The sequence below is a fragment of the Aethalodelphis obliquidens genome, unplaced genomic scaffold, assembly GCF_003676395.1.
Source record: "Aethalodelphis obliquidens isolate GAN/ISIS:26980383/991018 unplaced genomic scaffold, ASM367639v1 scaffold38, whole genome shotgun sequence".
In the NCBI taxonomy this organism is placed as follows: Eukaryota; Metazoa; Chordata; class Mammalia; order Artiodactyla; family Delphinidae; genus Aethalodelphis; species Aethalodelphis obliquidens.
In genome coordinates this window covers 18,837,851-18,863,330 of record NW_020837982.1, presented here as the reverse complement: position 1 = coordinate 18,863,330, position 25,480 = coordinate 18,837,851, and the positions used below count along the sequence as shown (strand labels likewise).

Here is a 25,480-nt window from a genome sequence, read left to right as displayed (position 1 = left end):
CCCCAGGGGACGCGGGTCAGCTCTGAGGGGGAGGCTCGGCTCGGTCTCACCTGCTGATTGTGGGCTGGCCCCGGTTCCGCAGCCTCAGTGAAGCCTGGACTTGCCACGCAGATCCGATGGCAGCGAGGCACCTTCGTTCCCAGTCGTGCTCTGAGGTGATGCTCCTTTTCTCGTCCAGAAATTAAGTCTCTGTGAAGAGCCTCCCAGAGTAAAGCAGGAAATCCTCTGTCCCCCACCTTCGCCGAGGTCCCACATGAACAAGGATGGGCTTCCGTTCTCAGAGACTCAGTAAAACAAACCGACATGTTCCCACCGCCACGTTCCCAAATCCCCGGGGCAGTGAGAGTCCAACAGGGTTTGTGATCGGTGCAGCAGGTGCCGCCAGCCTGCGGTCGCGAGAGACCGGACGTGGATGCGGACGTAGCGGGCATCTTCGTCTTCTTAGCAGGGCTCCTCTCCCGGCTCCACTGGTCTGCTCCCTGCTTGTCGGGAGAGCGCTAAGCTCAGCATCGGTCTTGTTTCTTTTTCCTTCTCATTTAGTAACACCACCACCTCGGGGGTCGTGGCCCTTCTAGCACGCCCACTAACCCTCCGGGAGCCCCGAGCCGCGCCTCTCGCCGGACTGCAGCCCGGGCCAAGCGGGGCCGCTGGCTAACGGCCTGTCTGTTTCTCCACCAGAGTCTGAAGGAAGGCCTGACGGTGCAAGATCGCCTGAAGCTCTTTGAGTCCAGGGACCTGGAGCGCGACTAGCTGCTCCCACGCAGCTCAGACGCACCCTCCCTGGCCCGCGGCCACCACCCTCGTCTGTACCTTCGATTTCTGTTATCGTTATCGTCGTTATCGCCCTCAGTAACTGTGGTATGGATGCATGAGAGACTGGTCTGTGGGTTGCTCACATCACCCCTGTTGTGTTTACCGAAGCTTTTCCCCATGGTTTTCTACGACCAGCCCAGCCGAGGGGCCGAGCGCATGTGGCTCTCCCCCGTCGCCCCCGCGCTCATGTCAGTATTAAGGCCCAGCAGCCTGCGATAAGCTAGCTCTGTCTCGCCCAGTGCGCGGTGGGGTCAGGGCCCGGGCGGGTCCCTGGGAGAGAACCGGCCACGAGGCGTGGAGGCGTGTGCTGCGGTCCCAGCGCGGATAGCTGGTAGCCTGCGGGGGAGGGGGAGCGTGGCCTAGAACCTTGGATGTACCACCTTTGGGCTTCAGAGGAGGACAGCATTTTGTATTTGTTCCACTAATGCCGCTTAGAACCACACCCCAGATACTCGTGGTAAACCTTTCACAACCTGGAAAATGTTGAAAGCAGCCATTCCTATTTTTGTTTGTTTTTTATTAAATCTTGCACAAAACCAGGCCCCTCTCATTCCTTCCTACGCTCGCTTCTTTCTTGGTCACCAGGAACCCTGGTCCTTTCATACTCGGTAGATGCTGACCTGTGATCACAAAGAATGAAGAGAGTTTTCCCTCAGAATACGGTTGACAGGAGACCCTGTGTTAAGCCGAGGTTAGAGCAGATGTTGGAACCAGATAAGAACTGGCCGTTCGTGACGTGCTCCTAAGCCTCCTTCAGTTCACCTGAGGTCTCAGGCCGTGCGGCACTGGGGGCGCCAGCGCCGGGCCTGGACCGACGGCTCTGCTTCCTTAGTGGTCTGAGTAACAACTCTTTAACCGCCACCAGACACTCTACAGCACTTCTTGAAAACCTCTGAAATCGGGGTTCTATGACGGCCCCATGAAAACAACTCATCCCGTTAGGGTGGGGAGTGTGAACAAAGCCCACCAGGCGGGAGCCGGCCCGGGCGCGGGGGGGAAGGCCTCCTGGCCTCGCTGCTTGGGTGAGCACCACTGTCTCGGGTACGTGGGTGCTTCGGGCGTGGAAACGTAGAAATCATCTTGCTCAGTTTTTAGATTAAGTGAACGCACGAGGTCATTTGGAGAAAGTCCTGGAAGGGCAGGACAGAGGCCCTGGGGTGTGTAAGAGTGCAGCTCCCGTGCTGTCTTCTCACTGGATGGTCTCAGGGCTCCTGGCTGCAGTGGGCCCTCCCTGCTCACAAGCTGTTCAGAGCCTCCCACCACGCCAGTCACTCCTTCGCCGCTATCCTCCCACGTTTTTAAAAGCAGAGAACATTAGCTCCTTTAATTCTGGCATCAGACACCCCCGCCATGTAGACTGGCGCTGTCTCCAGAATGGTCTGTGAGCGTGTCGTCGAGGGCAGCGTGACAGGTGCCCTGGGGATCTGCTGGGCGGGCCTCTGCCAGGCTCGGGCGGCTCTTCGGGTGTCATGACTGTGGCTTCGTGTTCCTCCTCCGAGCAGGCACCTCGTCAGGCCGGGTTGGCCCTGTGCTGCCCCTGCTGCCCCTGGGGGGATCTCCGGCCCTCCCAGAAGGGCAGGGTCCGCGCACAGAGTTGGGTTTCGTCTGCCCGTAGACGTGAGCGTTTGGATTGTGCAGTGCTCCTGATTAGGTCAAAAGAGCATTTTATTCGTGTGTCTTCATCAGTTGTCCTTTGAGGTCGGCCCTCAGGAATCTTGGGGAACAGGTGGCGGCAGCAGCATCCGGGGCTTGCAGGCAGAGGCGGCCAGGAAATGCACCGCGAGGGCTCAACCAGCCGAGCAGCGACCCCGGCAGTGCTGGGCAGCAGCACGTGGTGACGGCCGCCGCCTGGTTCGGAACCAGGTCTGAGCTTCGGGCTGGCGTGAGCAGGCAGGACAGGACGGCGAGGGTCTCTGCTCTGCATCTCACCGTCCCACCTCAGCCCCCGGCACGCAGCGTCCTCCGGACTCTCCCTGCGAGCACCCAAGCTCCCAGGCAGCAATTCAGCTGCCGCACTCCAGAAGGGAGGAAGAACACGTATGCGGAGGTTGAGCCGGTGTCTGCGTTGGCAGAGAACAGGCCCTCGGGGGGCTGTGGACAGGGAGGCGCAGGTGACCGCAAGCCCAGGGTGCTCCCGGCGCTCCCCCAGCAGGGGGAGCGTCCCCACGTCCCCAAGGAGGAAAAGGTTCCCTGGGTCGTCTCTTCACAGCAGTGATATTTTCCTGTAAACGTTTCTCCTTCATCTGGGACCTGCGAGCACCTGCAGCTAAGCCGAGCCCGACAGGCCAGCGGGAGGCTGGACAGGCTCACACCACCTGACGGCTCTGTGAACACCTGCATCACTGCAGGGTACGTGCGCCGGGCTCGCGGCCGCCTCTGCTCCGACGTGCTGCCGGGGCCTAAGCAGGTCTGAAGGCCAGTGTTCCGGTGACCGTGCTGGCCGCAGCGTGCCTCGCGGGCTTGTGCCATGGCGCGAGAGCCAGCGTGGCTTTCTGGGACGAAGCGATGGCTGTGCTGGGGTGACCGGCGGAGACCGAGGACGACGGAAGGCCCAGCCTCTGGCCAGTCACGGGCAGCCTGTCGTTCACGGTGTCCAGACGCAGGCAGCAGCTCACCGACCCGACAGCTGGGCACCGACGCCTCATGCTCAGGCCAGGCTCAGGAAGAGAGGGAGCTGCCTGAGAGCAGTTCTGACAGATGAGGCCACGAGACAAGACCTACGGCGTCAGCACTCTCAGAGACGTCTATTTAATGCCGTTTCTCTGCGAGGGAAACACCATCTTTCCATCGCTGCGCCTGGCAGCCCCCTCCACATCCTCTGGGTGAGGCGGCACAGTGCCTGCCCCCTCCGAGGGGCCTGTATGGTGAGCGCTCACCCTGGAACCTCCTCTCCAGCCAGGTGCCCGGGTCCCCCAGCTCTAGCCGGTGAGACCTCGCGGGCGCCCCGGGGTGTCCCCCGCTGGGAGGAGCAGGTAGACAGGCGTGCGCATTCTCCTCGCGAAGGAACTCACGCCCGCTCCTCCCTGAGGACGCGGCGTCCCGCCGGAGCACCACGAGCCAGGCTTCCCGCCGCCGCTCGCTCCTGACGTGGTCTTCTCCAGGGACTCAAAGCTGTTTTCCATTAGAGAGTAAAATGAACACAGCCCGCCAGCAGTTCTCTTTCCTGAAAGGAAGTTTGCTCATCATCGTTCTCAAGAAGCTTACTTTCAAGACGCAATTTCATAAAACAAAAATACTAGACACCTTTATCACCTAGAAAGGGGAGGAAACTTAACTGTTGCCAGAGTTTTACAAAGGACTGGAAAGTGTGTAGTATGATACTTAAAAAGAATGAAATACTAGAAGGAAAAAAGATCTGGCACCTTAACTGGAAGCTTCTCTCCTCTGGAAACTGCAGTATTCCGGAATGTCTCGCCCCCCACAGCCCTGGACAGTGAGCTCTTGGTGTTTCATGTTGAATAGGAATTTGCCTTATGAACAGCTTTTACCTGTTGCCCTAGCATTTCCTCCACTCAGCCGAAACTAACGAGGGTCCCGGCGCCCTGGTGTGCAGCCCCACCCTTAGAAGACTTGGGAGGTGCTGCTGAGAACCGACTTCTTCCAGAGGTTTTCACTGCAGGCATCTGCACACCCATCTTGTCCACCTGTGATCGTGGGCGCTCCTTCATCCCGCCATTCTGAGAGGGGATCCTGGACGGCGCCGAGAGGCCTGAGCGCAGGTGTCGGACTCCCGAGCCTGGGAAAGGTCTTCCTCACCATAGGTCAGGTGAGACGTAGCGCCCGCCCCTGCTCTCGGCACTGAGCGCACGACGCTAGGGACACTCCCGCCGCAGCAGGCCCAGCCCGGCCCTCCTTAGCCTGCTCTCAGGAGGCGGGGCTGCACTTTAGTTTTGTGTATTTTCACGTGTGTACACTTTCGCAAGGCCGTACTTTCCACAGCTGAAAACTTAAATAAGCAGCAGCCTTAAGTGAGATCTCAGAAACCACGTGTTTTGGGTTCTTTGATAGGAAGACAGGACAGAAACCCAGTATGGAGATGAACTGTCAGTCTCTCAAGTTTTGTCTGACTGGAGAAGACCGGTCTCGTTCTTCTGCCCTTTTGAGAACGGTGAGTTCCTTCCTGTTTCTCTGTAAAGGGAAGCAGTCTCCCCTCCCTGAGGTCTGTCAACAGAAGACCCTCAGAAGAGCAGGCCTAAACCTGTGTCCCCGAGAGCAGCTCAGACACACTGTGTCCATTCCTTCCAGGGCCCACGGGACCCCGCACACCCCGTGCAGCTCCCAGGTCCTCTGTATTTAGAAAAACCGGGATATTATTCAGAGCAAGCAGTGTAAATATTACTCAGAAGTTACTGCATGGATTTCTGTGACAGAGTCTGTGGGTTTTTTTCTTTTTTCCTCATACAAGCACTGCTTTCTAAGATAGGATGAACAGCTTTGGGTACAACACTGAACCCCACTCAACATTACAAGGAAGTGTTTTTAATGACTCGTGTTACCTTTCATAAAGCTCTGGCCGTTTAACAGGTGGTTTTGTTTTTCCCTGAAAGATCTCGGTTGTACTTGTTCCTCATTCTTGGCAGAGCCGTTCAAAGTGCTGAGGAAAATCAGGAGGAGGAGGAACACAGGAGGGGCTCCTGCCCGGACCCTGCACACAGTGACTGGGGACCTGCAGGAGACCCAGCACCTTGGCGTCTAAGTCAGTGACCTGTGGCCACCTGCTGGGGGCTGCGTGGGAGTCCAGCCAAGCGCCGGGTTGTTGTGTGACGGCTTGGACGTTGCAGAACTCGTAAGGCTGTTATTCTATGATGTGCGCCCGTCAGGCTGGCAAGCGTACTTGAGAACTGGACCGTCCAGGCCTGTGGGATGAGCCGGGAGGGCAGTCTGAGCTCACGCAGAGCAGCCTTCAGACGCACGGGCGCGTGCTGCCCATCACGTTTCCAGCCATCCGCCCTCTCCCCTTTACAGCTAGCTACGTCGCGCGTTTCAGTTTTATTTTATAGAAAGCTAGAAATAGATTACAAAGAACACTAAATTCATTCTTGTGTTATGCTTGTATCACAAAACCAATTAAAATGGATTTTAGGATTTACCTTTAGTATTAACAACATATCTACTGGCTTACTGTTAGGATTCAAAACCAGTTAAGCGATTAAGACTTTTCCTAAGTAATATTTATAAAACGTAAAGTTTCTAAGTGGCTCCTCAACAATTAGAATCCTCAGTGATCTTTCTCACAGATATGCTCTTCTATCAGGGTGAATGTCTCAATCCAGCTACTTGAGACAAAAGCGTACTACGCCTAGCTGCTGGCGGGGCGGGGCCGCATACGAACAAGGTGGAAAAGCGTAGGTAGCTGCTTCTGCTGGGGCAAGTGCGGGAATAATTCACAGCAACAATCACTTCTGCCACAGCTAATTTTTCACAGGTGGTACATGTTCAAAGAATAAGCTTGTATGATTTTAACTGGCGTTTAATTTCTGTACTAACATAATGTTCGCCAGGCTGAAGTGGCGTGGAGACCCACCGCGTGCCCCCCCCCGGCGGCCCCCAGGAGGGGGCCCATCTCCCGTGGGACTGCAGGGGCCTCTTGAAGAGAAGGGCCTGGTCAGCTCGCTGCTCTCTGACAATTCAAGACTTCCACGGTTTAGTTTGAGGCTCCTTTTTAAATACAAAATTTCTGATCAACTGCTCACTACAACTGAAGTGTTACTTGTCAAAATATTTATTCCTTTGTGTGACATGCTAGATTCCCATGGATGTAGCTGATCATTTCTACTGTAAATATTACCTAACTTTACATAAACAATATCATAATAAACTATTTTTGCATCACCCTTGGCATGCTGTAAACGAGGTTTTGTTTAACGGAAGGACATGACGCAAAACAGGCGTTTAGGTCACAAGTCAGAGGGCTTGGTCAGGAGCCCAGAGATTTATGATGGAGCTTTGGTTCTACTTGTACAAAACCTGCTTTTTAAGTGTCTGGATTAGTTGTCAACACTTTAAAATCAGGAGATTTCACATGTTCACACACAACGAAGAGTTAGAAATATTTTACATCCGTAATCTAATTAAGGTACATTGGCTCTGTTACAGAAACTTTCAGGGGGCCAAAAAGACAATAAGAAATACAAGAAAAAGAACTATAACTCCCCCATACCTACCCCTTCATTCGTAGATTTACTTACAATATTTTTACTTTTTATTTAAAAAATAAAATGCGGGCTTCCCTGGTAGCGCAGTGGTTGGGAATCTGCCTGCCAGTGCAGGGGACACGGGTTCGAGCCCTGGTCTGGGAAGAGCCCACATGCCGCGGAGCAACTAGCCCCGTGAGCCACAACTACTGAGCTTGCGCGTCTGGAGCCTGTGCTCCGCAACGGGAGAGGCCACGACAGTGAGAGGCACGCGCACCGCGATGAAGAGTGGCCCCTGCTCGCCGCAACTGGAGAAAGCCCTCACACAGAAACGAAGACCCAACACAGTCAAAAATAATTAATTAATTAAAATTTAAAAAATAAATAAATAAAAAGAAAAAAAGAAAATGCATTTTTCATCATGACCCAGTACGCACAAACATACACCCCAGCCACAATCCAACATTTCACAAAATAATGCACCCTTCCTAGGACACACACTGACGTCTCTATCCCATTTCATTTTGTAAAATTCTGATTGTGACCCACTAAGTAAATTTAAAATAAGAAACATTTTTTCCCCCCAATATTGTCACAACCTTTGGAGTAAAACATGTGAAAATGACTGCAGAATCCAAACTTTTACTCAGATAAACACAAACAAATTCAAGTCTGACTCTACCTATTAGAAATCAACTTGTGGAATCTGTAAAACTTGACAAAAATAAACTTGAGTACAGACACGTGAACATTTTCAGTACTATTCCAATTGTTCAAAGATGTTTCAGTTGTTTTTCACCCATTTAAAAAAATTATTCTTATCAAAGCATAGTTTCAGGACACTGGTCTAATATAATGGTGTTTTAACAGCTTTAACACTATTTTTTTAAAGCTATGTACATGCAGTTTTAAAAGCCAGTAGGCATTTGGAAAAGTGGTAAAGACACTCAACAAGCTAGGCACAGAAGTGAGCTTCCTCAATATTAAAGGACAGGGACTTACCTGGTGGCGCAGCGGTTAAGAATCCGCCTGCCAATGCAGGGGACAGGGGTTCGATCCCTGGTCTGGGAGGATCCCACATGCTGCAGAGCACCTAAGCCCGTGAACCACAACTACTGAGCCCACGCGCTGCAACTACTGAAGCCCATGTGCCTAGAGCCTGTGCTCCACAACGAGAGAAGCCACCACAATGAGAAGCCTGCACACTGCAACGAAGAGTAGCCCCCTCTTGCTAGCCACAAGTGGAGAGGAAAAGCCCATGCGCAGCAATGAAGACCCAACACAGCCAATAAATAAATAAATAAATAAATAAAGGATAACTATGAAAAACCCAGTTAACATCACACTCAATGGTAACACTGAAAGCTTCCCCCTAAGATCAGGAGCAAGACAGGGATGTCTGTTCACGCCTTATCTGTCCAACACTGCTTGAGAGACTAGCCAGAGCAATTAGGAAGAGAAAGGAAAGGCATCCATGTGGAAGAAGAAGTAAAACGACCTCCACCTGCAGATGACAGGATCTTGCATAGAAGAAGTTCTAAGGAATCCACCAAAAAAAACTATTAAAACTATAAATGAGCTCAGCACGTGTGCAGGATACAAGACTCACACAAAAACCAACTGCATTTCTCTACACTAGTAAATAATCTGAAACAAATACATTTTAGAAGTGTAAGACTTGCACACTGAAAACAATGAAACATTATTTAAAGAAATTAAAGAAGATTTAAATAAATTGAAAAGTATCCCATGTTCATGCACTGGAAGATGTAATACTGTTAAAATAGCAATATTCTCCAATTTGATCTACAGATTCATGGCAATCCCTATCAAAATCCCAGCTGCTACTGCAGAAGTTGATCAGTTGATCCTAAGGTTCACAGGGAAATGTATGGGGTACCTGGAGCAGCCAAAGCACGTTGGAAAAGACGAACAAAGGTGGAGGACTCATTCTGCTGGGTTTCAAAACACACTGCAAGGCTTCAGTAATCAACACAGTGTGGTATTGGCATACAGGTCAGATCAATGGAAGATAACGGAGACCCAGAAGTAAGCCCTTACATTTACAGTCAGCTGATTCTGACAAGGGTGTCAAAGCCATTCAGTAGGGAAAAAAATATTCTCTTCAACAAGTGGTGCTGGGACAACTAGCTACCTACATGCAAAAGAATGAAGTCGGATCCCTTACATCACACCACATACAAAAATTAACTCAAAATGGGACTTCCCTGGTGGCGTGGTGGATAGGACTCCATGCTCCCAATGCAGGGGGCCCGGGTTTGATCCCTGGTCAGGGAACTAGATCCCACATGCATGCCTCAACTGGGAGTTCACATGCCAAAACTAAGGAGCCCGCGTGCCGCATCTGGGGAGCCAGCTGGGCCGCAAGTAAGGAGCCTGCCTGCTGCAACTAAGACCCAGCACAACCAAATAAATAAATATTCAAAAAAAAAGTTCAAAGAAAATATATTTTAAAAAATAACTCAAAATGGTTCATAGACCTAAATATAAGACTTTCAGGAAAAAAAGTAAGAGCAAATCTTTGTCACCAATGGGTTGGGCATTGGTTCCTTAGTTAAGACACCAAAGCACAAACAGGTGAAGAACAGATAAATTGAACTATACCAAAATTAATAATATATGCTGCAAACAATGCCAGCAAGAAAGTGAAATGACTACCCAAAGATGGGAGAAAATATCTGCAAATCATACTTCTGATAAGGGACTTATATCCAGAATATACACACACTCTTATAACTCAACAATAAAAATGCAACCCAATTTAAAAAATGGGTGAAGGATTTGAATAGACATTTCTCCAAAGACGATACATAAAAGACCAGTAAATACATGGTGGTGCTCAACACCATTAGTCATCCAGGAAATACAAGAAAAAAACCACACTTGAGGCAGCACCTCACACCCAATAGGATGGCTATCATTAAAGTCAGATAGGTGCTGGGAAAACTGGACAGCTGCATGTAAAAGAACGAAAGAACATTTTCCCACACCATATACAGCAATAAACTCAAAATGGATTAAAGACCTATTGGAGAGGATGTGTAAAAAAAGGGAACACTCCTACACCGTTGGTGGGGATGTAAACTGGTGCAGCCATTATAAAGAACAGTATGGTGGTTTCTCAAAAATAAAAATAGTTACCATATGATCCTACTCCTGGGCATGTATCTGGAAAGACAAAAACTCTAATTCGAAAAGATACATGCACCCCAATGTTTGTGGCAGCACTACTTAAATAGCGAAGACATGGAAGCATCCTAAATGCCCGTCAGCAGATGAACGGATAAAGAGGATGTGGTACATATATACAATGGAATATTACTCAGCCATAAAAAAGAATGAGGGACTTCCCTGGTGGCACAGTGGTTAAGAATCCTCCTGCCAGCACAGGGGGACACGGGTTCAATCCCTGGTCTGGGAAGATCCCACGTGCCACGAGGCAACTAAGCCCGTGCGCCTAGAGCCCATGCTCCGCCACAAGAGGAGCCACCGCAGTGAGAAGCCCGCGCACCGCAATGAAGAGCAGCCCCCGCTCGCCACAACGAAAGAAAGCCCACAGCAGCAACAAAGACCCAACGCAGCCCCAGAAAACAAACAGATAAATAAACAAATGAAACCTAATTAAACTTAAAAACTGCACAGCAAAGGAAACCGTCAACAAACATAAAGACAAGCTACTGAGTGGGAGAAAATATTTGCAAATGATATGACTGATAAGGTGTTAATATGCAAAATATAATCAATATAAACAGTTTATACAGCTCAACATCAAAAAAGCAAACAACCCAATTAAAAAATGGGGAGAAGACCTGAACAGAAGTTTTTTTACAAATAAAAACCACAGATGGTTAACCGGCACATAAGCAGATGCTCAACATCGTCCACCATCAGGGAAATGCAAATTGAAACCACAATGAGATGGGACTTCCCTGGTGGGTCAGTGGTTAAGAATCCACCTGCCAATGTAGGGGACACGGGTTTGAGCCCCAGTCTGGGAAGATCCCACGTGCCACAGAGCAACTAAGCCCATGTGCCACAACTACTGAGCCTGCGCTCTAGAGCCTCTGAGCCACACCTGTCAAGCCCAGGTGCTGCAACTACTGAAGTCCGTATGCATAAAGCCTGTACTCCGCAACAAGCAAAGCCACTGAAATGAAAAACCCTCACAGCGCAATGAAGAGCAGTCCCCACTCTCCACAGAGAAAGCCCGTGCACAGCAACGAAGACCCAACGCAGCCCAAAATAAATACATAAACTAAAAAAAAACAAAACACAATGAGATACCACTTCACACCAGTCAGAATGGCCATCATCAAAAAGACCACAAATAACACCCTTTGGTGAGGATGTGAAATAAAGAGAACCCTCACACACTGTTGGTGGGAATGCAAATTGGTGCAGCCACTATGGAAAACAGTCTGGCAGTTTCTAAACAAAGTAAAAACAGAGCCACCATGTGACCCAGCAGTTGCACTCCTAGGTACATATCCAAAGGAAATGAACAAACTAATCGGAAAAGATACACGCACCCCAATGCTCATAGCAGCACTATCTAAAACAGCCAAGATATGGAAGCAACCTAAGTGTCCATCAATAGGTAAATGACTAAAGAAGCTGTGGTACATATATGCAATGGAAGACTAGTCAGCCATAAAAGAGAATGAAATAATGCCATCTGCGACAACATGCATGGACTTGGAGAATATTATGCTCAGTGAACTAAGTCAGACAGAGAAAGACAAATACTGTATGATATCATTTATATGCGGAATCTAAAAAATCAAATAGACTAGTGAACATAACAAAAAAGGAAGAGGCAGATCTAGAGAACTAGTGGTTACCAGTGGGAAGATGGGAGGGGGAGGGGCAAGATAAGAGTAGGGGATTAAGAGGTACAAACTTCAATGTACAAAATAAGTTACAAGGATATTTAGTACAACACAGGAAATAGAGCCAATATTTTATAACTGCAAATGGAATATAACCCTTAAATACTGTGAGTCACTGTCGCACACCTGAAACTTACAGAATATTGTACCTCAATTATACCTCCATTTTTAAAACTAATTTTTTAAAAAGTCAAATAATAGCTTTCTGTTCGTGAGGATGTGGAGAAAAAGGAACCCTGATACACTGTTGGTGGGAACGTAAAATGATTCAATCGCTTTGGAAAACAGTCTGGCAGTTTCTAAAATGGTTAAACAGAGTGATATGACCCAACAATTCCACTCCTAGGTATATACTCGAGAGACGAAAACATGCCCACACGAACACTCGTATGTGAATGTTCACAGCATCGTATTTGTCACAGACAAAAGGTGGAAACTACCCCCATGTCCATCAGTTGACAAACAGGGAAACAAAATGTGTTCTGTCCATACAATGCGTTATTATTCAGCTATAAAAGAAGTAAAATGCTGACACCTGCTACAACACGGACAGCCCTCAACAGCACTACACTCAGGGAAAGGAGGCAGAGACCAGAGACCACAGGTTGTGGATTCCATTTATGTAAGACATCCACACCAGGTAAATCCACAGAAACAGGGTTTCTTTCTGGAGCGAAGAAAACACTCTGAAAGCAGACAGTAGTGATGGCTGCACAACTCTGGTAATATAGTAAATAACAACTCTGTTAATACACTAATAACTGATAATCTCTTAACAGAATGTTAATACACCGAACTGCATATTTTAAAAGAATGAGTTTTATGGTATGTGAATCTGAGTGAAGTGTTTTTTTAAACTAGTCAGTTGCGTTAAAAACCAATTCAGAGGATTCCCTGGTGGCGCAGTGGTTGAGAGTCCGCCTGCCGATGGGTTCGTGCCCCGGTCGGGGAAGATCCCACGTGCCGCGGAGCGGCTGGGCCCGTGAGCCATGGCCGCTGAGCCTGCGCGTCCGGAGCCTGTGCTCCGCAACAGGGGAAGCCGCGGCAGTGCGAGGCCCGCCTACCGCAAAACAAACAAACAAAACACTTCAGTGCAACCAATACAGTGCTTTAAATACAATGGAACTGCACTGTTTGAACCCAACATTCTCGTGTATTTGACAGCTACGGGACAAACTACTACCAGGACACTTTTTTTTTTTACCACAAGGGTTGCATGAGTTTAAAATATTTTACACGTTAACTGTGCCAATGTTTAATTAACTTTGCCTGTCAGGTTTGTTAGGCTGCATCACTGCCCCGTAGTTAAAATGACGACTTTGAACCAAAATCACGAGGCTGGCCAGGAGCCTGTGGGGCGGGGGCGGGGGCGGGGGGCAGTAAGAGGGGAGCTGACCTCGATGCCTCTTAGGGAGCAACCGCCAAGCCTCCTGGGGGTTGATTCCCTCCTGTAATGGTTCCGTTCGTGACAGAATCTTGTGGACAAAGCGTGCAGCTTCGGACGACACGCCACGCAAGTCCCCTCCCGGCCTCTTCCCCTCCGTGCTCAGGTCACTCCTGGTGTTCTCTGCCCGCCGATGTCAGCCACACCTCTGGGGGTCTCGTCGGTGTGCCTGCCCATCACTGGATGAGCCCCCAGACAACTGCTGCTCCGCACAAGCCACTGACTCGGCCTGAACTACCTTCTGAATCACGAAAATACCGACGGTTCCGCCCACCTGCTTCCACAACCCGGAGACCTGGGAACCACGCAGCCTCGGCCGCGACCCCCTCTGGCTCTCCTGGAGAACCAGACACGCCGGCCTGTGCCCTGCCCCCAGCCCAGCTGCCCCTCCTCACGCCTCTCCCGTCAGAGCGGGGCTCTGGTCACCTCGTATGGTCACCCACCCTCAAGGGACAGAACAGCCTCCGAAGTGGAGGCTGATCTCAGTGCTGCAGCCTCGTCAGCACCCAGGCCCTCAGAGAAAATGTTTTCCTTTCAGAAAGGCTGTTAATCTGGGACTTGATTAACTCCGATTCAAATTCCCACCGCTACGATGACAATAACTAAAACAATATAAATAAAATTACATTAAGTAAAAGACTACGTGAGATGAGCTCATTTCACAACTTCTGCAACATCAACCTGGATGGTGGGGCTGGATGGTCCGCTGCGCACCGTGCTGGGACGCCGGACACTGCCGGCTTCCGGAAGGAAGGCGCAGGCCCCACGCGGGCCGGGCGGACACTCGGAAGACACTGGGGGTCCCCCAAGCAACACCCCCAAATCTTCACTCCTCGAGAGGCTCCTGCCTTGGCCAACGGTTTCTAAATAGCTGGATGTTCCCCCACCACCACCACCAAAAAAAGTTTTAATAAGTAGCCGCCATTCGAATGAACAAAAGGCAGAAACACACAACGCTAGTCGACTAGGGGAGAGCGCGTTTATTCGAGGTGGCGGGCCCAGCTCGGGAGAAACACGGTCACTGTGAAGCCATGTCTGTGACTTCCAATCTGAGAATACAGCTTTGGTTAAGTAAGGAAAGCTAAGTTTCGGGTTTACGTATCTGACACTCTAAGTCAGCGGTAACTTTAAATCGAGAGGAACACGCCATGTGGGGGAGGGGTCCCCAGGGGCCGGGAGATGAGGGAGGAGACCCAGGGGTGCCCACCGGGCCTGAGCGACAGGAGAGAGCAACTGCTGTCCAGATGTCTTCGGAGCTGCCTCCGGGACAGTTCAAACATGTCACATCCCTGCCCCGGGAACGAGGACAGCCCAGTGAGGCCACCCCTGGGACCCGCCTCGCCTCGGTGATACTGAGCAAAGCCACGAGTGTCACGGTGAAGGTCAATTCTAAATGCACACACAACCTAACTTCTCTGAATGTGAGAATGCTAAAAATTAAAATCCTAACACGTGGAAACAGGAGCAGCTTCTGGACACTCCTGTTTCCACGTGTTACGATTGCTCACTTCACCTTACACACACCAGGGGCTGCCAGGCGCCAAGCTCTCAGTGCTCATCCCTTCTACTGAGTGATTCCCAAGGATGACGGCCACTCCTCGCCGTGCCATCCCCCGCCCCTCCCCCCAGGAGCTGGAGGCAGCAGGGAGGGAGGGACCGTCACCTCTGGCCATCCAGGTTCCGCCCGCTGGATGGGGGCTGAGGGAGCACTGAGGGGCCCGAGGGCTGGACCGACGGGTCAGGGGAAGCCGGGGAGGCCCCAGAACCAGGCAAGGGGCTCGGCGCGGCCTCCGTGACGAGGTGGTGGCCCTCCCTGCACGCGCAACCCTGACGGAGGCACCCGGCACCTGGTCCAAAAGCCCGCCCTTGCGCTGCACAGCATGGCCTCTTCCTCGTAAACCCCAACACTCTCTAGGGAACTGTACCATTTAACAAAGGAGAATTTAACGGGACTGGCTTTCCTTGCACAACACGTGGGATTCCGGCCCCGGAAGCGTGCAGCTCCTAGCAGGAATGTGGCCGTGGCCCCCAAGGGTCGCTCCAGCTCGAGGGACGCCGGCCCCACCTCCCCACGTGCAGGCGTCTCAGCGACTTCCCTTTTTGTGAGGGAAAAAGGTGTACTTGGTGGGGTTAAACTCCTCCCAGATGCGCTCAAACTCCTCCAGAAAGAGCCGCACGCACTCCTCGTCCTCTATGATGAGCACGTTCTCCCGGTTGCTCTGAATGGCCTGAGTGGTCCAGTTCAGCGAGCCAGTGATCAGCACCTTCTTGTCCACGATCGCGAACTTGTGGTGCATGTAGCCCAGATCCTGGTCGTGCCGGACCTGGATCCCTGCAAAAAGTGAGACGTCACTGCTGCCTGTCACCCCGACTGAGCCGCCGGCTGGGCGCTCCGTCTCATCACCCCCACGCGGGGGCCCCTCGCTCCCTCCCCCCAGCCCCTCCTCTCACCACCCATCGCTACAGTTCAGGCTCCTTCTGCAGCATGGATGTGTTCACATGACTGATCGCGCTCGTGTCCGGTTTCGCGGGCACCACCATGTCTGGATGGTGACGGCGGCTGAGCCAGGCAGGGACCCGCCCCACCAGCCCCAGGAGGAGGCGTGGAGGACACAGAGGCATCGGGGTGGGGGGACCACAGAGCCGAGGGCCGGGTGGCAGCAGGGACGCGTGACTCAGTTCCTCTGGAAACAGGCCCTGTTCCCAGCCCCTGATCCGGGGCAGGCTCCCCACCCCCGCCAGGGCACACGACCCGCATCATCCTTCAGTTACTGGTTCCAGGACGATCCAGTGGTGACTGGCGCAAAACCCATCTGCTTGGGTTCACTTGCCCCTAAGGTCTCACTCAGGCCCAGAAGCAGATCCCCTTCAGTCAGCACCTTGTAAGGGGGACAAGCCTGGAGGGAGGGAACAGCACAGGAGACACCGGGCCCTGGCCCTGAAGCCGTGGCTCTGGCCCTGTGACCACCCCGCTCGCACAGCCTCTCTGCCTGTTGGAGCCACGGAGCCCAAGGTGCACCCGGCAGCCCCTCCTCGTGACTCCCACCTTCGACCACAGGATCGCCTGCCACTCCTCACACGACAGCATGGGCCCTCATGCGTGTCACGTCGCGGGCAGCTGTCCTGCGACATCTCCTGACCCTTCCTGGCGCCTCAGGACTCCAGCTGCAGTCAGCCTCCCACCGTTCAGCAGTGTCTCCCCAGAGCCTGGAACCGGTCCAGGCAAATAGAGGCTCACAGAGAGACCGGTTCAACAGGGAGTGACAAACGACGGCCTGGACGCCCTCAGAGGGGTATCAAGGTTTAGACGGGGTCTGGTCGCGGGGCCCTTTAAGGTTCTTCCCAAACCCGAGGTTCTGCGGTTCTCTAAAAACCTAAACAAAATAAAACCGCTATGCCGAAACATAGCCAAGTTTCCCCATCGAAAGAGCCAACAGATCAGGACAACACACGGCTACCAGGAAGAGCGGAAGCCAAGGGTCCTCAACATTCACACTAGGTTTCCAACCCCGCCCACGCGGAAGCAGACGGAAAAGCAGCAGAAGACTTTAGTGCGTTCCCATCAGGAGAGCGGGCAAGAGGCCCGTGCAAGCTGGGCTGAGAGCAGCCGGGACAGTTCTTAAAGGCCCCACGCGTCTTTCGGCCACAGCGGCCACCAGAATCGACAGGTCAAACAGATGCTGGTGCAGGAATGTCCTTCCTGGGTGCCTCAGTGATCGAGAGATGGGCACGAGGTTCAGACTCCGAATACCTCACACAAGACACAACGTCACACTGAGGCAGGAGGAGGAAGCAGAATTCACAGGTAAGGCAGGATGTGAATTTAGAACGTCTTCAAAATTATTCACACATCCGGGTTCATCTGTCCCCACTCCAGTGAGAGAGGCAGGCCGGCCACAGACCTGACTTCCCTGACATTTTGTAGCCTGAGAAACAAATTAACTGTCACCAACTAAACATTTCAGCTCCACGTTGTAGTGTATTTTTAAAATTCATTTCAGGGCTTCCCGGGTGGAGCAGTGGATAAGAATCCTCCTGCCAATGCAGGGGACGCGGGTTCGAGCTGGTCCGGGAAGATCCCACGTGCCGCGGAGCAACTAAGCCCGTGCGCCACAACTACTGAGCCTGCGCTCTAGAGCCCGAGAGCCACAACTACTGAGCCTGCGCTCTAGAGCCTGAGAGCCACAACTACTGGAGCTCGTGCTCCGCAACGAGAAGCCACCGCAATGAGAAGCCCACACACCACAACGAAGAGTAGTCCCCGCTCGCCGCAACCAGAGAAAAGCCCACGCGCAGCAACGAAGACCCAACGCATTCAAAAAATAAAATAAATTTTTAAAAATTCATTTCAGAAGCTCCAAAATGAAATTCACTAACGAGTTTAAGGGGAAAAGCCTTTTCCTCCCTTTGGTCCTTAAGCAGACGCAGCCTCTCTGCACACCTGCGGCCTGACCAGCTTCTGCTGGCAGACCTGCTTCCAGCCTCGGCCCCTCCCGGGGCTGTCGCCCAGGTTGCGGGCTCAGACGCTCTGCACAGAAGCTCCTGAGGAGACCTTGGAGTTTCCCCAGACCTTGCAAGGCCGCCAGGGGACGCGAGAGGGTCTCCCCGGTCCTCAGGCCCCCGCCCCAAACACCCACGCCATCCTGGCTCTGCCTCCCGCCTCCCAGGCCCCGCGCCCGGCCTACCTGCCTTGCGGAGCAGCCCAATCTGTGAGCCACTGAGGGCCATGTAGTCGCAGTCGGTGACCACGCGAACGCGCACCCCGCGCTGGTGCAGCAGCTGCACTGCGCGGCCCAGCTGCGGGCTGGAGAAGGCGAACAGGCAGAGCTCGAGGCTGGCGCGGGCTGCCAGCAGGGCACGCAACAGGCGGCTCAGCGAGCTCTCGCCGTGGGGCAGGTTGCAAGGGCAGCCCGAGGGCGCGGTACCCGGGACCCGCAACAGGGCCTCGGTGCACGTCACCTGCGACGGGAAGAACAGCACCTCGCGCCGCGGCGGCCGCCGCCCGGCCCACAGCCAGCGCAGCACAGCGGGTAGCGCCTCCAGGGCCAGCGCGAGGCCTCCGACAACAGCAGCCACCACCTGCCAGCGTAACGGCCCCATCTCGCCTTTGGCGTCTGAGGCCCCGCCTACCACGTGCGCCCGCTGCCCACTGCGCCTGCGCGCCTGCCTGCCGCCCACCTGCGCCTGCGCATTCAGCGCCCATCGCCCACTGCGCCTGTGCGCCCGCCGTCCACGGTCCACGTGCGCCCTCCGCTCCAGGGCACTTGCTCCTGCGCTTTCGGCGCCCATTGCCCACTGCGCCTGCGCACCCGCCTGCCGCCTACGTGCGCCCGCCCACACTGCGCCTGCGCACCCAACGCCCAAAGGACCCAGGGGGCAACCAAAGAAAACCCACAGGGGCTTCCCTGGTGGCGCAGTGGTTAAGAATCCGCCTGCCGATGCAGGGGATGCGGGTCCGTGCCCCGGTCCGGGACGATCCCACATGCCACGGAGCGGCTGGGCTCGTGAGCCATGGCCGATGAGCCTGCGCGTCCGGAGCGGAGAGGCCACGGTGGTGAGAGGCCTGCGTACCGCAAAAAAAAAAAAAAAAAAAAAACTGGTGAAATCTAAATAAAGTCTGGACTTTAATAGTAATGTACCAATGTCAGTTTCTTCACCTTGGCAAATGAATTACAATAATGGAAGATGCTATCTTTGAAACTTTTTGGTAAATCTAAAATTATTCTGAATTAAAAGTTTATTTAAAATCTTAAACACACACCTTCCATATGGTCCAGCTGTCCCACTCCTAGGTATGACCAAAGAGAAATGAAAGCGTATCCCACACAAAGACCTGTACGCAAATGTTCAGAGCAGGTTTACTTGTAATAACTCAAATCCAGAAACAACATAAATGTCCGTCAACAGATAAACTTTTGCATATTAATGCAACAGAATATTTAGCAATAAAAAGAAATAAATTATTGATATATACTACCACATGGACGGATTTCAATTATGCTGACTGAAAAAAGCCAGAAAAAAAGAGTACAGACTTATGATTCCATTTATATAAAATTCTAGGAAATGCAAACTATAGTGACAGAAAGCAGATCTCTGGTTGCCTAGAGGTGAGGGAAGGGCAGGAGGGATTAGAAAGAGACGTGTGATAGATATGTTTATTATCTTGGTGGTAGTGATGGTTTCACGGGCATATTCGTATGTAAAACTTGTCAAATTACGTGGCTTAAATAAAACTTTTTTAATAGAGTTCCTGAGTTTAACTCTGGCTCCCCTGCTTCCTAACTGCAGGACCTCAGGCAAGTGGCTTCATCTCTTTGAGCCTCACTTTCTTCATTTGAAATGATAATAAAGAATGAGAAGAAGGACTTCCTGTCACTGCAGTATAAAGAGGTGCTCAATTCCTCCTTGCAAAGAACAAACAAATTGGGACTTCCCTGGCAGTCCAGTGGTTAGGACTCCGAGCTCTCAGTGCTGAGGGCCCGGGGTTCGATCCCTGGTCAGGGAACTAAACTCCCACAAGCCTCGCGGTGCAGCAAAGAACAAAAACCAAAAAACCCCCATAAAACTGGGGGAAATGGTCAAGAACAACAACTTCAGGGCACTGGAAATACCGCAAAGGCAGACAACAAAATGAGAAGTGTTCGCTTTTAAAACCTGGCGGTGCTTAGGATAGGAGCAGGAGGAGTCCGTGGCCCTGTGGACTGAGGCTCCCATCCCTTCAAAACCCACCCCTCAACCCTGGTTGGAAAAAGTAGCTGTCTTACCAATGCGGGACTGGCTGCAGAAACCTACAGTTGTGCTGGCCAAAAATGGTGGATTCAGTTGTGAATGAATGATCAAAACACGCAGCCTTACCAACCCAAGAGGCAGTCCAAGTTAGGGCAAGCAGCAGATCAGTCAAAAATGTGACAGACATCCTGGAAGTGAGAAAACCATAAAAGGGCTGAGTTATGTTCTCCCCACATCCCTGGCTAACTGGGGAGCAATGTATGAGTGGGAGAGACCCAGGAGAGCATGGGGAAAAGTGAAAGCCAAGGGGCGCTTGAAAGCATTCCCCAACCCAGATTGATCAGCAGAGGGTATGAGGCCTACAGGCTCAGAGTATTTGGGTTAAACCAAAATCACTGCTGACTACCACATTAGAAAGACTCAGGGGTGACCCCTACGAATAAATAAAAATAATCTTAAAAAAACGAGCAGACACACCAGTGGCTGCAGAGTGCAGGGGAAGAGATGCTGACGTTTAAGTCCAGGTAAGTTTCCAAAGGACAACCACCTCAGAAAAATAAAGTCCAGAGTTGCTACACTCTATTATCAAAAATGTCCAGTTGTCAACCAAAGCCTACTAGACATGCAAAGAAACCGGAGGTTTTTTTCAACAAAAAATACTAAGCTTTCCAATCTATTCTAATCTATATCATTTCCTTCCTTCTGCTAGCTTTGGGTTTAGTTTGTTGTTTTCTAGTTCCTTAAGTTGTAAAGTTAGGTTATTGATCTCAGATCTTTCTTCTTTTTTAATATAAGCATTTGTAGCTGTAAATTTCCCCCTTAGCACTGCTTTCACTGCATCCCATAAATTTTGTTGTGTTTTCATTTTCATTTGTTCTAATTTCCCTTGTAATTTCTTCTTGATCCATTGGTTGTTTAAAAGTGTATTGTTGGGGCTTCCCTGGTGGCGCAGTGGTTGAGAGTCCGCCTGCCGATGCAGAGGATACAGGTTCGTGCCCCGGTCCGGGAAGATCCCACATGCCGCGGAGCAGCTGGGCCCGTGAGCCATGGCCACAGAGCCTGTGCGTCTGGAGCCTGTGCTCCGCAACGGTAGAGGCCACAACAGTGAGAGGCCCGTGTACCGAAAAAAAAAAAAAAAGTGTGTTGTTGGACTTCCCTGGTGCTGCAGTGGTTAAGAACATGCCTGCCAATAGAGGGGACATGGGTTCGAGCCCTGGTCCGGGAAGATCCCACATACCACGGAGCAACTAAGCCCATGAGCCACGGCTACTGAGCCTGCGCTCTAGAGCCCACAAGCCACAATAACTGAGCCCACGTGCTGCAACTACTGAAGCCTGCGTGCCTAGAGCCCGTGCTCCGCAACAAGAGAAGCCACCACAATGAGAAGCCATCGCTCGCCGCAACTAGAGAGAGCCTGCGCACAGCAACGAAGACCCAACCCAGCCAAAAATAATAAATAAATAAAATCAATTTTTTAAAAAGTGTATTGTTTACAAAGTGACCAACAAGAGATTAATCTCCAAAATCTACACACAGCTTATGTAGCTCTATGTCAAAAAAACAAACAACCTAATCAAAAAATGGGCAGAAGATCTAAACAGACATTTCTCCAAAGAAGATATACAGATGGCCAAAAACCACATGAAAAGATGCTCAACATCAGTAATTATCAGAAAAATGCAAAACAAAACTACAGTGGGCACGAGCACACCGGTCAGAACGGCCATCATCAAAAGGTCTACAAACAATAAATGCTGGAGAGGGTGTGGAGAAAAGGGAACCCTCCTACACTCCTGGTGGGAATGTAAATTGGTACAGCCACTATGGAGAACAGTATGGAGGTTCCTTAAAAAACTAAAATGGAGGGCTTCCCTGGTGGCGCAGTGGTTGAGAGTCCACCTGCCGAGGCAGGGGACACGGGTTCGTGCCCCGGTCCGGGAAGATCCCACATGCCGCGGAGCGGCTGGGCCCGCGAGCCATGGCCACTGAGCCTGCACGTCCAGAGCCTGTGCTCCGTAACAGGAGAGGCCACAACAGTGAGAGGCCCGCGTATCGCAACAACAACAAAAAAAAACTAAAATGGAATCACCATATAATCCTTCAATCCCACTCCTGGGCATATATCCTGAGAAAACCATAATCTGAAGATACATGCACCCCAATGTTCATTGCAGTACTATTTACAATAGCCAGGACATGGAAACAACCTAAATGTCCATTGACAGAGGAATGGATAAAGAAGATGTCGTACATATACACAATGGAATATTACTCAGCCATAAAAAACAATGAAATAATGCCATGTGCAGCAACATGGATGGACATAGAGATTATCATACTATGCAAAGTAAGTCAGAAAGAGAAAGACAAATACCATATGATATCACTTACATGTGGAATCTAAAATATGACACAAATGAACGTTATCTACAAAACAGAAACAAACTTATGGTTACCAAAGGGGAAACGTGAGGGGAGGGATAAATCAGGAGCTTGGGAGGAACACACACACACTACTGTATATAAGATAGGTAACCAACAAGAACCTACTGCATAGCACAGGGAACTCTATTTAATATTCTGTGATAACCTATATGAGAAAATCTGAAAAAGAATGCATATATGTCCATGTACAATTGAATCACTGGGCTGTACACCTGACACTGACACAACATTGTATATCAACTATACTCAAAAAGAAAAAGTGTTGTTTAATTTCCCCAATTTTGTAACTTTTCCAGTTTTATGTTATTGATTTCGAACTTCATCTTGTGGTCAGAGAAGATACTTTGTATGATATTTATATGTTAAGATCTACTGAGATTTAATTTGAGGTCTAACCTATGGTCTTCCTGGAAAATGTCCCAAGTGCACTTGAGAAGACTGTGTATGCTGCTGCTGTTGTGAGGAGTGCTCTGTAAATGTCTGTTAGATCTAGTTGGTTTATTGTGGTGTTTAAAGGACTATAGGACTATCCCCTGAGCATTTCTTCCTTATTTATCTTCTGTTTTTTTAATCCATTATTGTGAGTGGGGTAGAACGATTATTGTAGAACTATTTCTCCCTTCAATTCTCTCAGTTTCTGTTTCATATATTTTGATGGTTGGGCATTAGTTATGTTAAGTGTTTATAATTGTTATAACTTCTTGCTGTACTTTATTATACAGAAGCCTTTTGTTATATATAATATCCTTCTTTGTCTCTTGTAAACGTTTCTGACTTACAGCCTATGTTTCTGTATGCCCTATAGCTTTTTGGTTCCTCATTTCTTGCATTCCTGTCTCCTTTTCTTTTTGTTTTTTGGCAGTGAGCTGTCTAAACTCCTTCTTAACTTCCTCTTCCATATATTCTGTAGCCATTTTCCTTGTGTTTACCATAAGCATTCCATTTAACATCCTAAAGTTACAACATTCTAATTTGAAGTTATAGCAGCTTAACTTCAATAACAAAAATGCTCCTCCTTTACAGCTCTGTCCCACCCCTTTTGGTGGTTACATCTTTATACGTCATGTGCCACAAAACAGAAACTAGTAATTCTTCTCAATGTATTTCCTAAACTGTGTAGAAAACACAATTTGGAGTTACAAACCAAAGTTACAGTAACACAAGCTTTCACATTAATAGTTTTTTCTTCAAAGGTATGTTTCTTGGTTATAGAAAACAAAAAGTATGGTTACAAACCATTGTTATAGTAATTCTAGTTTTTATAATTGCCCATGTATTTATCTTTATTGAGATCTCTATTTCTCCATAGGGCTTTGAGGTACTGTCCAGTGTCCTTTCATGTCATCCTATAGGACTCCCCTGAGCAGTTCTTGCAGGACAGGTCTAATGACAACAAACCTCTCAGCTTTTATCTGGTAATGTCTTGCTTTTTCCCTCACTTTTGAAGGACAGATTTGCTGGATAGGGACTCTCGGTTGACTTTTTTGTTTTAGACCTTTAACATATCAACCCCCTTGTCTTCTGGCCTCCAAAATGTCCGATGAGAATTCTGCAGATATTCGTACTGAGGATTCACTTCTCTCTTGCTGTTTTCAAGACTTGCTCTGTCTTTTGAAAGTTTTTTTTTAATTGTCTTTTGAATTTTATTATACAGTAGGTTCTTATTAGTTATCTATTGTTTACATATTAGTGTATATATGTCAATCCCAATCTCCCAATTCATCCCACCACCAACAACCCCCCACCACTTTCCCCCGCTGTTCGTACATTTGTTCTCTACATCTGTGTCTCTATTTCTGCCCTGCAAACCAGTTCATCTGTACCTTTTTTCTGGGTTTCACGAATATGCATTAATATACAATATTTGTTCTTCTCTTTCTGACTTACTTCACTCTGTATGACAGTCTCTAGATCCATCCACATCTCTACAAATGACCCAATTTCGTTCCTTTTTACGGCTGAGTAATATTCCATTGTATATATATGTACAACATCTTCTTTATCCATTCTTCTGTCTATGGGCATTTAGGTTGCTTCCATGGTCTGGCTATCGTAAATAGTGCTGCAGTAAACATTGGGGTGCATGTGTCTTTTTGAATTCTGGTTTTGTCTGGGTATAGGCCAGTAGTGGGACTGCTGGATCATACGGTAATTCTATTTTTAGTTTTTTAAGGCACCTCCATACTGTTCTCCATGGTGGCTGCATCAATTTACATTCCCACCAACAGTGCAAGAGGGTTCCCTCTTCTCCACACCCTCTCCAGCATTTGCTGTTTGTAGATTTTCTGATGATGCCCATTCTAACTGGTGTGAGGTGATACCTCATTGTAGTTTTGATTTGCATTTCTCTAATGATTCGTGATGTTGAGCAGCTTTTCATGTGCTTCTTGGCCATCTGTATGTCTTCTTTGGAGAAATGTCTATTTAGGTGTTTTTTGTTGTTTGTTTGTTTTGCGGTACGCGGGCCTCTCACTGCTGTGGCCTCTCCCGTTGCGGAGCACAGGCTCCGGACGCGCAGGCTCAGCGGCCATGGCTCACGGGCCCAGCCGCTCCGTGGCACGTGGGATCTTCCCGGACCAGGGCACGAACCCGTGTCCCCTGCATCGGCAGGCGGACTCTCAACCACTGCGCCACCAGGGAAGGCCAAATGTCCCATAAACGTCAATTAAATCTATCTGGTCTACTGGTCATTTAAAGCTTGTGTTTATTAATTTTCTGTCTGGATGATCTGTCCATTGGTGTAAGTGAGGTGTTAAAGTCCCCCACTATTATTGTGTTACTGTCGATTTCCTCTTTTATAGCTGTTAGCAGTTGCCTCATGTATTGAGGTGCTCCCATGTTGGGTGCATATATCTTTATAATGGTTATATCTTCTTCTTGGATTGATCCCTTGATCATTATGTAGTGTCCTTCCTTGTCTCTTGTAACATTCTTTATTTTAAAGTCTATTTTTTTCTGATATGAATGCTGCTACAACAGCTTTCTTTTGATTTCCATCTGCA

At 49.9% G+C, this 25,480-nt stretch overlaps 2 protein-coding genes across 10 annotated transcripts in view; one reads left to right on the top strand and one right to left on the bottom strand.

Annotated features, from left to right (window-relative positions):
- Positions 1–6,645, top strand: part of MPRIP (myosin phosphatase Rho interacting protein) — a 134,399-nt gene extending 127,754 nt beyond the window's left edge. For 5 of the 8 annotated variants that reach the window (XM_027131317.1, XM_027131316.1, XM_027131312.1 and 2 more), the window contains one exon: positions 679–6,645. Coding sequence is in view for 3 of the 8 variants with exons in the window: in XM_027131316.1 (XP_026987117.1) it covers positions 679–750 (72 nt within the window). In the remaining 5 variants the exon portion in view is untranslated. The other 3 variants (XR_003438091.1, XR_003438090.1, XM_027131315.1) reach the window with 3 other exon arrangements.
- A 7,623-nt stretch (positions 6,646–14,268) lies between these two features.
- PLD6 (phospholipase D family member 6) lies at positions 14,269–18,778 on the bottom strand. Of its 2 annotated transcripts, XR_003438089.1 has the most exons (3): positions 16,348–17,374; positions 15,753–16,198; positions 15,519–15,633 (listed from the first exon to the last, which is right to left on the bottom strand). XR_003438089.1 is itself a non-coding variant. In XM_027131311.1 (2 exons), exons 1-2 carry the CDS (start codon positions 18,588–18,590, stop codon positions 15,386–15,388), a joined length of 852 nt encoding a protein of 283 aa, XP_026987112.1. In that variant the 5' UTR covers positions 18,591–18,778; the 3' UTR covers positions 14,269–15,385. The 2 variants fall into 2 exon arrangements, 1 of the variants encoding a protein (XP_026987112.1); XM_027131311.1 differs by lacking the exons at positions 15,753–16,198; positions 16,348–17,374 and adding an exon at positions 17,987–18,778 and having other exon boundaries at positions 14,269–15,633.
- Between the last annotated feature and the right edge of the window lie 6,702 nt (positions 18,779–25,480).